General features: G+C 49.5%; 1 protein-coding gene across 12 annotated transcripts in view; it reads left to right on the forward strand.

The window, feature by feature from the left end:
- ARRB1 (arrestin beta 1) overlaps positions 1-12,306 on the forward strand; it is a 76,364-nt gene that overhangs the window by 34,367 nt on the left and 29,691 nt on the right. Inside the window, exon 1 of one of the 12 annotated variants that reach the window (XM_070624133.1) lies at positions 939-1,377. The exons of 5 other annotated variants lie outside the window; for them this stretch is intronic. In XM_070624133.1, coding sequence (XP_070480234.1) covers positions 1,373-1,377 — 5 coding nt within the window. In that variant the 5' untranslated portion in view covers positions 939-1,372. Of the gene's footprint in view, positions 1-938; positions 1,378-10,813; positions 11,717-12,306 lie in introns of those variants that run through there. 6 more of the 12 variants (XM_070624136.1, XM_008543012.2, XM_008543008.2 and 3 more) reach the window with 6 other exon arrangements.

Consider the following 12,306-nt stretch of genomic DNA (forward strand, 5'->3'; position numbering starts at 1 on the left):
GGACATAGCCTTCTTGTCCTCTGGCAGCTCCTTGTCTGAGGAAGGAGGCATGACCTTTGTCCTGCAGGAGCCTCCCATGATGGAGGAGTCACAGTCATTTTCCTCAGGGAAATCCTTATCTGCTGGAAGAGATCTGCTGTCTGCCCTCAGGACGGCCCCCTGTCTGATGGGGGAGGCTCACCTTGTCCTCTCACTCGAAAAGCCCCATTTGATGGCGTCTGCCTTGGCCTCCTTCCTCCCTGCCTCTTGCTACCTGCCTGATTCAGGGGGAGCCCAGGTCTACAGGCAATAGCCACAGAAACCTGGGCAGAGGAATGGGCTTGGCCACTGTGGGGCAGGGAGGAGGGGAAGCAGCGGGACTATAGGGGGACCCTGAAGTGTGTAAGGGTGACATGGAAGGCTTCCCAGTGGAGGTGCCTTTGTGGGGCACTCGGCGGGACAGGAGCCGCCTGGCTGTGATGGGTATCCACTGGGGATAAGGGTGGAGGCCGGAAAGGGAAGGGAAGGGAAACTTGAGGGGTCACTCCAGGGAGCCCCTGTCTCCATGCAGGTGTCGGGCAAGACCCTTCTAAGTTCTTCTGTCTGATCTAAGAATCAAATTGATGCAAGACAGAGTAAGAGGGGAAAATCAAATTTAATTTCATGTGTATGGGAACCCCAAAGATGTGAGGTTCCCTGACAGTCAGGCAGTTGAGGTTTATATGCCATCCCGAGCTAAGCAGAAGGGGGCACGGGTCTGGGATTTCAAAGGGAAGGAGGGCAGTTCACAGGAAGATTGGAGAGAGTAAATGTTTGGTAAACAATGGGAATGTCCAGAAATAGCGGGACAGAGTCTTTCCTCAAACAGGCCTGGCTGAGTCCCCCAGTCTACCACCCCTGGCTCATATTCTCTGTAGACACCTCTGGTGATAGCGCTTCTTCCTAAACGGCTTTTATCTGAATGCTTTCAGGCAGTTGAGGGAGAGGTAAAAACCAAAACTTCCCGGTGCCAAAGAGACATTTTTGGGTGGCAGATTTTGCTCCTCTGTCCAGGCCAGCCTGCTGGGCTGCAAAGGGCCACAGGAGACCCTCAGCCTCCGCCTGTCTGTGCACAGGTCGAATGTTGCCAGCCCAGAGACATCCGCTCTCCAAGGCCTGAGCAGCCCAGAGGAGGAGAGGAAACAGGACACGTATCAGGAACGCCTTTTCCTTTTCTTTGTAACTAACCCCTCACTTGGGGCTGGGGAGAGCCAAGCCTACAGGGCCTGCCCTGGGCTGGCAGCTGCTCTGGGTCTCACACGGCTTCCCTCCACCCCACGCAGCCCCCTGCCACAGCTGCTGCTCCTGCGCCGGTCCCTTAACTTCACCGAAACTCAGGGCTGTCATCTGTAAAATGGGGTAAGACTTCCTATCTGCCTTAGAAGGAAGTTTGTTTTTTCCTCTCTTTCTAGGATTTACAGAATTTATTCCTTCATCCATGGGATGGGCTCTGAGCACTTCCTGTGTGCCAACCTCTGGGTGGGCAAGGACAGAGAGCATAGGCCAGGAACAGGTGTGGGCAGACAGGAAGTCTGTTTGGGACTTGTCTGAGGAGTCTGGGGACATCGAGTAGAGACGTCCCAGGGCTGGTAGGTGTGAGGTCAGAGAGAGTCTGGCTGGAGATGGGGGTTTGGACTTTCCAGCATCTGGCTGCAGCCAAGTGGCCAGGCAGGTGGAGTCACCCAGGGAGCTGCTTGTCATGGGCTCTGGGAAGGGTGGAGGCCAGACCCTGGAGGCTACGGCCAGCAGAGAGCTGCGCACAGAGGAGGGATGGGGGACCACTTGGCCAGGGCCACAGTGGCCAAGAGGAATGGGCACTGAGATGGGGTCACTGGATGGTGCTCCTGGAGGGTGTCAAGACCTTCACCTTAACAGGCTGGGTGTGGGGTGTGTGGGAAAGGGGGGGCCGCAGAGGATGGGGAGGGAGAAAGGTAAAGGTGCTGACATCTGAGAATGTGGTCAGCCAGGCTGGTATTCTTTTACTGTTCTCATTATTGAAGTTAGTCCTCTGCAGGCTAGAGGGTGCTTTCCTGTGTGTTTATGTGCTGTGTGTATGGTGTGTGTGTGGGGTTGTATGTGAGCTGTGTGTTGGGGGGTGTGATGCAGGTGTGTATGTGGGGTGTGCTTATATCTGTGTGTATGGTGTGTATAAGTGTGTGTGTGTGGTGTACATGTGGTGTGACGTGTGAAGCATATATGGTATGTGTGTGGTGTAGATGTATGTGGCAAGTGTGCACAATGTGTGTGTGCTGTGTGTGGTATGTGGTGTGTTTCTGTGTGTGGTCTCTGTAGGTATGTGTGAGTGGTGTGTGTGCGTGTGCATATGTGTATCGTGGGTATGGTGTGCATGGTGCATAGAGTTTGTGGCCACATTCAGATCCTTGTTCCATACTGCATACCGTCGGCTGGTGCTAGCCATCTGCCTGGGCTGGAAACTTGGAAGCATCCACCAGCCTCGTGAACTTCCCTTCTCTACTTCGGGTTACACCCAATGGAGCACTGGTAACAAGTGGCTGCCCCGAGAATAAGGGAGTGGGGTTGTCGCATTTGCTAATTTCTGTCGTGTAAATTCTCCAGCCACGGGTTTCACACTACTGACGTGATGTCATTGAACACGGAGTTGGGAAGAGATGCACAGTAGGATGCCATCATATAGCATTCCCACCTTCCACATCTAGGAGACAAAAATACCCTCAAGAGCATTATAGTGAAATTTAGTGAGACAATACTAAGTGATTGTTTTTGAGTATATATTCCCTTTGTTCTTAATATAATTTATTTAAATATCAGTTTATGTCAGGATTTCTCACCATCAGCACTGTGAACATTTGGGCTCAAGAGTCTTTACTGGGGGCGGGGTGGGGAGGGGCTGACCTGTCATTATGCAGGTGGCATGCCTGACCTTTACCCTCTAGACGCCAGTAGCATCCCTCGCTTAAGTTGTGACCACCCAAAATGTCCCCAGATGTTGCCAGTGTCCCCTGGGGCATAAAGTCACCCCCAGTAGACAGCCATTGGCAATGGCTGTGTTTAACAACCAGCTCACAAAATTCCTACAGATGTGACAGTCGGCTCTCATAAGCCTGTATGAGCTAGCGCCAGCACGTCATGGGCACCGCCTCTGGCTGCATATAAGGAATGGCTTCTTCTCCCCAAAATTCTTTCTCAGGAAAGTGCTGCCTTAGGCCCTAGGTTTCAGTGCAGACAGAGCCCCTGACCACAGAGGGCTCTCAGCCCCTGACTGACGCCCAGAGTGGTTGACACCGAGTTGGAGATGTGCCACCAAACTGATCTGTTCTGATGTTTCATGAAATATGAGATGGGGAAAAAAGTAATGTTTCTGAATTAATATCTCATTTTAATCTAATATGTTATTCCATTTCCCTAAATGTTTGTATGTTCAAATTGGCAAAAACAAACAAACAAAACCACCCCAAACAAATAAAACTTTAAATAAAGGCTTCCTGCTGGGACAGTCATGGACTGCTGTGTGTCTGGGGCCGCCCTGTGTGTAACAGGCTCCTGCTGAGGCCGCACACGCCCTGTCTCATCCTGGTGGCCAGGCTGCCCGCCTCTGATTCACCAGCACTTGGCCCGGGCCCTGTTTTTCCCCAGTTTGAGCTAAGAGTTTGGCTCTCGTTTATTCATTCATTGAAAATGTGTATTAAACACCAACTGTGTACCCAGGAAAATGAATGAGGGAAGGAAGACGTGGTTCCTGCTCTCTGGTTTGTCAGGTGTCAGTTTCATGGCCGTGAGTAGAGATGTGCAGGCCCTGTGTGGACACGCTGGACACATCGTACGTCGTCTCATTCTGCCCTCCAGCTGTGCTTGGGGTGGGGGGCGTTGTTTATTCATGGAACATCTGTCTCCTGCTCCAGAGTGTAGGTGTCCTGGGAACAGGCACAGGGGCCTGTTTCTCCTGGAAGTAAGAACAGTGCCAGGCCCAGAGATTGCAGACATAAAGGCAAGAAAAGAAAGGAGAGAAGTAGGAAAGATGGATGGAGAGGGGAAAGAAGGGAAGGAAGGAGGGAGGAGGAGGCAGAGAACCCCCACCGGAGATCAGAGGGTCGGGGCACTTTAAGCTGAAGCAGTCAGGGAGGGCTTCTAGGAGGAAGTGACACTGGAAAGGATGGGAAGGATTGCAGTTGGGAGAACTGATGGAAAGACTAGTACAGAAGGAGGGAATAGCCGGGCATGTCCCTGGAGATTTCTGGAATGTGAGGGTGTAAACTGGGAAGAGAATATCATAAACTGTTATTTTCCATCCAAGACTGGGAAGGAGATAGACAACTAAAAAATCCTCCGTGTCTCCAGCTAGGGTAACATAACCATCTCATCCCACCCCAAAGGCCTTCTCACCTGAGGGACATTTGGCAAGATCTCTCCCTGGGCACTGAGGGGAGGGCAGAGTGTTGGCCAGGGGAATGATGGTAATAAAAATAATAATTATAGTACCAACGGTGTCAGCTCCCCTTTATCATTCCCTGCTGGGTGCCAAGGCTTTATGTATACCTTTCCCTAGGGGGTAGATATCACGCCCATTTTCCAGAGCGGGGAGAGTATGGCTCAGAGAGGATATGAAACCCGCCCGAGGTCACACAGGACTCTTGTTTTCAGCGTGTGCACTGCTTCCTCTGCTGGCACCCTTCCCTTCCCGCCTCCTGACCCCCGGGAAGGCTGGGGAGTGTTCAGCTGTGGTCTGTGGGCTCTTTGGAAGCCAGCTGCCAGCCTGCTGGGTGAAATTTTTATTTCATTTTAAAATCAAAATTATTTGATTTTCAGATCTCCAGTTTCATGGGTTACCAGAAAATGGGCCATGCGCCTTTAAGAAACTCTCCCCTCTGTCCATGGCCACCTGGTGTCTCCCCTTCTTCCTCACTCTGTGTGTCCCGTCTTGTCCACCCCCTCCCGTCCCCCGCCTCGGAAATCTTCACAAACATGGATGCTGGCCAGAAAAGTGAACACGTGAACTCCTGGCAGGAGGCTGGAGGAATTGCTGGCTGCCTAGAAACCAGACCCCTCATCCACCACCCCGGCCCCTCAGGCCTGCTGGACGCCACCCCGTGCCCAGCGAGCCTTGCGGAGGCCCAAGGGAGCCACGCCGGGTCTTGAGCAGGGATGCGACAGGGGCACCAGAAGCCTGGGGCTCTCCTCCCCGGCCGACGCTGGGCACACGAGCGTGTGTCTCTGGGCCTGTGTTTCCCGGCCCTGGGCAAGACTCTTCTCTCCCCTGGCCTGTGATTTCTCCCTCTGGAAGTAAAGCAAGCTGCACTGTGACCCCTCAGGCTCCCCAGATCTGTGAAACGGGGGTGGCGCTTCCTGTCTTCTTGCCTCCTCCATGCTCCCGAGCTGACCTGAGAGGCAGGTGCGCTGATGCTGGGTAAACAGGCAGGCGGCATCTGACACAGGCAGCACTGTGCAGTTCTGGCAGCGCAGACAAGCCTGGACACAAATAACTCTGCTACCCGGCAGTGTGACAAGGGCCCTAGAAACCTCTTTGCTGCCACCGCCACCTGCTCCTCACGCCTCCCTGCTCCCTGATGGCTGTTCTCACGCCCAGGAAAGTGGGTCAGAATGTAGGGCGGCTGTGCCGAGAGTGACTGCCCCCTTGTCTGGTCCCCACCCTGCCCAGCTGAGCCATGACTGCTGTCAGGGCAGGGGTGGGGGAAAATTACAAGGTTACGGGCATCTCTGTGTCCAAAATACAGCCCTGGCCAGTCATTCTCCTTCCCTCTAAGAGTGCATGGCTCCCATTGTCTTCTGGATCCAGTCTGACTTCCCCAGCCTGGGCTCCAAGACCCTTCAGACCCGGCCCAGGTCTTCACGTGGAGGTGCTCGGTGACTGTTGGGGCAGTGAGCGGACCCTTCTCTGGTGCCTCCGTTCCCTGGTGCTCCTCCCAGGCACTCGGGACACACTCCAGCCACCCCAGGCTGCCCACTATTTCCCAAGCACCCAGTGGACTCAGTCGCCTTCTCCAGGCCTCCATCTACAGTGCTGTCACCTTTTCTGTGTCTCAGTGTGTTCTTCAAGATCCCCTATCGCTACCTCTTCCCTTGAAGCCTTTCCTGACTCCCCAGACGGAACCACACAATCCCACCTATAAGGTAGAATTGTGAGTAGTTAGAAGTGTGATCTCTGGAGCCACACTGCCTGGGCTCCAGACTCTAGCTCTGCCCCTTGCTAGCTGTGTGACCTTGGGCAAATTACTTAGACTCTCTGTGCTTCGGTATCCTCATCCGTAAAGTGGGGGTGATAGTAGTACCTCTGTTTATGTTGTCGGAGGAGCAAATGAGTTGATATTTATGACACACTTAGAGCAGTGACTGGCACCTGGTTCCTCTCCTGGATGAGTTTTCTGATGTGACTGAGATAGACATCTGAAGAACTTCCCACCTTCACTGTATTCACAGCATTTTTTTGTAATGTGAATTTTCTGATGCACACGAAGTAATGGTTACCAGCGCTCTCTCAGTTCACTGGTAGTGACTCCGCTGTCATGGATACTGTCTCTGGCATGAGTTTTCTGTTGTTGGGTATGACGTGTTTTGTCTAAATGATTTCCCATAGGTGGTCCATTTGTGGAGTTTCTCTCCTGTATGAGTTTTCTGATACTGGCTTTGTGACTTTGGGTAAGTTATTCAGGGTCTCTGAGTCTCAGGTTCCTCCTCTGAAGAATGGGAATATTTAGATGGAATAGAATGTGTGTGAAGCGCTGGGCACCTGGCTCGAAGGGAGAGCTCAATGCACGGCGGCCGTTGTGCTGGGTGGGTTTCTCTAACGCAGCTGTACCACAGTCTTTGGTCAGCAGGGACCATGAGTTCATCTTAGCGCCCCCAGAGCCTGGCGGTGGTGGGGCTGAGACTGTATAGTGGGTGAGGGAAGGATGAATGGGAGGGTTGTTGGTCAGAGCTGAGCTTTGGATGTATCAGTTGTCTTCCTGGCTCGACCTGATGGTGCCTGGGACCCTGTCCCTCTGAAGTATTTTCCAGCCCATTGCCCATGGATCCTGACAGCCAAAGAGAAGTCTGTCTGGAAGAAGTCCCTGGAGTCCACTCTCCCAGAGAAAGGGATCGTCACCACCATGTTTTTAAACTTCATCCATCCTCACTCTTGACTAATTGTCTCTCAGGGCGTCATTCAACCACATTCCACCTGTATTTATTTATTGAGCACCTGCTATGGCCCAGGCACCAGGCTTTGCCCAGGGATCCGGTGTCCAGAACACAAACAACATCTCCACTCTCATTTAAGTTACATAAGTGAAGCAGAGGTTGAGTAAACAGGCGATCACAAAGTGCGCTAAATGCTGTGACTGGGGACACGCTGGGTGTGGGAGTTGGAGGGCATCTAATCCAGACTTAGGGGGAGTCAGGGAGGGCTCCCTGGAGGAGGAGATAGCTGAGCAGAAGACGCAGCACAGCAGCTCTAGCAGCTGACACGGCAGGCCTGGGGAGGGATCTGGGGAATCTCAGAGCCGTGGGCTCCGGATTGTAAATCGCACACCCAGAGACTCTAATGTCAAAGGATCCAGAGTCATAGGGTCTATATTTTCTATGCTTCACTTACAATATTTTTTCCAGACCCTCTTTTCCTATGTCTTGTTAGGGAAGCCCTGACATCTTTATAAAGTAATTTGTGCTCATTGTACAAAGTGGAAAGATAAGAGCTCTAAAGAAGTGAGTGGGTGGGTGGATGGAGTCTCCCTCAACCCCTGTTAACATTTGGGCGCACTTCATTCCTTCATTTTTTTCGGTTTGTTTTTAGTTTATTTTTAAAAATTGAGATATAATTTACATACCATAATGTTCACAGTTTTAGTGTAAAATTCAGTGGTTTTTAGCCTATTCACACGGTTGTATAACCATCACCACTACCTAATTCCAGAATGTTTTCATCACCCAAAAAAGAACCCCCTACCCATCATCAATCACTTCCTATTTCCACCTCCCACCAGGCCCCGATGACCACTGAGTGACTTTCTGTCTCTATGGATTTGCCTGTTCTGGACGTTTCACATAAATGGAATCAAACAACGTATGGTCTTTTGTGTCTGGCTTCTTTGACTTCGCATAATGTTTTCAAGGTTCATCCATGTCGTAGCATGAGTCAGTACTTCATCCCTTTTTACAGCTGAATGATATTCCATTGTGTGTATATGCCACATTTGAAAAAACATTCGTCAGTTGATGGACATTTGGTTTTTTTCACTTTTTATGACTGTTATGAGTAATGCTGCCATAGACAGTTCTGTAAAGTTTTTGTGTGGATGTCGTTTTCAGTTCTCTATATACACCTGGGAATGGAATTGCTGGGTCATACGTGAACTCTGTGTTTTGGAGGAACTGTCAAACTGTTTCCCAGAGTGCACTGCTTTCCATTCCCACGGGCAGTCTGTGAGAGTTCCTGTTTCTCCACATCCTCGGCAACACTTGTCATTGGTTTTTTTGATTATAGCCATCCCAGTGGGTATGAAGTATTTCATTGTGGCTTTATTTTGCATTTCCCCAGTGACTAATGATGGTGAACATTTTTTCTTATGCTTATTGGCCACTTGTATATCTTCCTTGGAGAAATGTCTATTCAAATCCATTGCCCATTTTTAATTGAATTATTTACCTGTTTATTGTTGAATCATAATAGAGTCTTTATATATCCTGGATACTAGACCCTTATCAGATACAGGATTTGAAAATATTTTCTGCATTCCATGGGTTGTTTTTTTCAGTTTCTTTATAGAGACCTTTGAAGCTCCAAAGTTTTTAATTTTGATGAAGTCTAATTTATCTACTTTTTTCTTTAGTTGCTTCTGCTTTTGGTGTCATATCTAAGAAACCATTGCCTTATCCAAGGTCATGTCAATTTATACTTAGATTTTCTTCTAAGAGTTTTATAGTTGTAGCTCTTACATTTAGATCTTTCATCCATTTTGAGGTAATTTTTGTGTATGGTGTGAGGTAGGGTGTCCAGCTTCATTCTTTTGCATGTGGGTATGCAGTTATCCAAGCATCATTTGTTGAAAAGACAGTTTTATCCCCATTGACTTGTCTTGGCTCCCTTGTCAAAAAATCAATTGACCATAAATATATTAGCTTATTTCTGGACTCTCACTTCTGTTCCATTGGTCTATATGTCTGTCTTTATGCCAGTATCACATGCCAGTCTTATTACTGTTTCTTTGTAGTAAGTTTTGAATTCAGAAAGTCTGAGTCCTCCAACTTTGTTCTATTTTTTTTAAAGATTGTTTTGGCTATTCTGGGTCCTTTGTGTTTCCATATGAATTATGGCCTCAGCCTGTCAATTTCTGCAAAAATTCAGGTGGGATTTTGATGGGAATTTCATTCAATCTGTAGATCAATTTGAGGAGCATTGCCATCTTAACCTTAAGTCTTCTCATTCTTTCTTTTGAGTATATATTGAGTAAAGTTGAGTCCATGCCAAATATACCTTTTTTCCTTTTTCATTTTTTTTTCCCTTGGTGAGGAAGATTGGCCCTGAGCTAATATCTATTGCCAATCTTCCTCTTTTTGCTTGAGGAAGATTGTCCCTGAGCTAACATCCATGCCAGTCTTCCTCTATTTTGTATGTGGGATGCTGCCACAGCATGGCTTGATGAAAGATGTGTAGGTCCATGCCTGGGACCCAAACCCACAAACCCTGGGCTCCACCAAAGTGGAGCACACGAACTTAACCACTATGCCACTGGGCTGGCCCCCTCAAATATACTTTTTTGATTCCTGAGTTATTCTGCTTAATATTCTATCATAGGTATTTCCCTGTGTTATAAAAGATACAAGCATAATTTCAATGCTATGTAATATTCCATTGTTTGGATGTACTATACAGAATTAGAAACTCTTGGTTGTTGGGTAATCTGTCTTGGAAGGTACTTTGTTCTGGGTCCCTCATGGTGCAGACCTCTCTCTACAGGCACAGATGGACACTGGGAGGACTGACTGGTGGCTCACAGAAGAGCAGCAAAATATTAACATCACAGTTGACCAACAGGTAGCCCGTGCTGCAGGTGGGAGGGCTCACTGGAGAAGCCAACATTCTGGTTCATAGAGAGCTGACTTGCCTGCCCACCTGGCAGCACCCCACTGATGGAATGGAATCAGAAAACAGGATCCAACATGCTGCATAGACACTGATACAGCATGTTTGTTTCAGGCATGTTTCTCTAGAATGGTGGGTTTTAAAGACTTAAAAGTTTGCAGCTTCTCACTCATTTTACATTGTAACTCACTTCATCTGAAATGAAAGTTTCACTAAGTAATTCTTAACTGTATCAGGCAGGAGAAGCTGGTCTGCTACAGGAAGTAACAACTCCCAGATCTTGGTGGCTCACGGGCTTTCTTTCTCTCTCACGCTCCGTGGCTGTCATCTAGCAGGAGAGCCCTGGGATTTAGGTCGGTGGAGGCTTCCCCATCCAGATCTTTGCTGGTGTCAGTGGCAGAGAAAAGAGGGTGTGGAGGGCAGAAGAATGGCCCCCCAAAGACGTCTACATCCTAATCCTTGGAAACTTTGAATATGTTGTATTACATGGCAAAAGGGAGTTACAGTTGCAGATGGAATCAAAGTTGCTAATCCGTTGATCTTACAGTAGGGAGCTGAATATCCGTAGGGCTCCTTAACAGTGGAAGAGAGAGGCAGAAGAGGAGGTCGGAGTGATGCAATGTGATAAGAACTCAACCTGCTGTTGCTGGCTTTGAAGACAGAGGGAGAGGCCGTGAGACACGGAATGTGGGTGGCCTCTAGAAGCTGGAAAAGGCGTGGAAACAGATTTGCCCCAGAGCCTCCAGACAGGAGTGTAGCCCTGCCAGCACCTTGATTTTAACCTGGTGAGGTGCATTTTGAACTTCTGAACTATGAAACTGCAAGATAATAAGTTTATGCTGCTTTAAGCCACTAAGTTTATGATCCTTTGTTATAGCCTCCATAGAAAACTAACACAAAGGGCATAGGGAAATCATGGACCAGCCCTTAAATGCCTCTGCCTGGAAGTGACATGTGGCACTCTACTCATATTTTATTGGCCAGAGCAAGCCACATGGGTGTGTCTAACTTCATAGGACTGGAGAAATTTGATCCACCCTTACGTCGAGCCCTAGAGGGGAATGGAGTATTGGTAAATATAGTAATATTTACTGTACCCTTGCTATCTGCACCTCATGCTTTTATCTTCTATTCTATTGCACTTAAAACAACAACCAAGTGCCAGTGGCAATTCTTGAAGTTGACTTCATTATCAGCTAATGGGTTGTGACCCCTGGTTTGAAAAACACTGCTCTACAGACCCTCTCATGCCTCATGAACCCCATGACACACGCTAGGCGCAGCTGATTGGCCCAGGTGTGGGACACCTGACTAAAGCTGACCAATCAAATTCCTCTCCTGGGATTTGGAATTGGGCCATTCAGCCAGTTAACAGTGGGGAGCTGAGCGGGAGGCAGAGTAGAAACAAGGTCGGAGTGAGAGCCACATGCAAGCCAAAATGATGGAGCAGCAGAAAAGCCCTGAGTAAGCAGAAGAAGTTGGTCCTCAGATACCATGGAGCAGCCGCACAGAGAGCAGTGCAGCCGGGAAGATGCTTGGCCCCAGAGGGAGAAGTGGCGAGAGAGAGCAACCACCTGAGAGGCTGATGGCTTCCCCGTTCCTGGCTCCAGCCCCCATGCGTCCTGCCTGCGCGTCCTTCCCGTGAGATTTTTGCCTCCTTGTCGTACCCACTCCTCCTTTTCTTGAGCTAACCCCGGTTGGTTTCTGTTCCTTGTCTCTGTTGAGCCGTAATCAGCTGGAACACCACCGGTCTTTCCCTTATGGGACCCACCTTGGTCTCTGAGGATCAGGCTGGTGGGCATAGATGGGACTCTGGGGTGAACCAAACCCAGCCATCCCACAATCTGGACGTTGGCTTTGACCACAGTCTTGCGTGTTTGTGCTTGCTCTTCCTAGTGGACAGGCAGAAGCCGTCTGTGCGGTGCTGCACGTGTAGGGGGCCCCGTGAACTGGAAGCACCCCCCGCCCCCCATGGCCTTTTTTATGACAGTGTTGAGGTCAGGAAGCCAGTGGAGTTTCTTTAGGGAGGGCTTGGCTGTGCGACAGAGTGGGAAGGACGTGGGCTCTGGAGTCAGGCAGCCACAGTTTGCTTCTCCGAGTCTCAATTTCCTCATCTCTGGAATGGGGCTTCGAAGGATCAGCAGTGTTCTGGGAAAAACACTTAGAGACATGACTAGGGCGGAACATGCTCTCAGTACAGGGCAGCTGCTGTTGTTGTGGGAGGAAACCAT

Source organism: Equus przewalskii, chromosome 6 (assembly GCF_037783145.1).
Source record: "Equus przewalskii isolate Varuska chromosome 6, EquPr2, whole genome shotgun sequence".
NCBI classification, from domain to species: domain Eukaryota; kingdom Metazoa; phylum Chordata; class Mammalia; order Perissodactyla; family Equidae; genus Equus; species Equus przewalskii.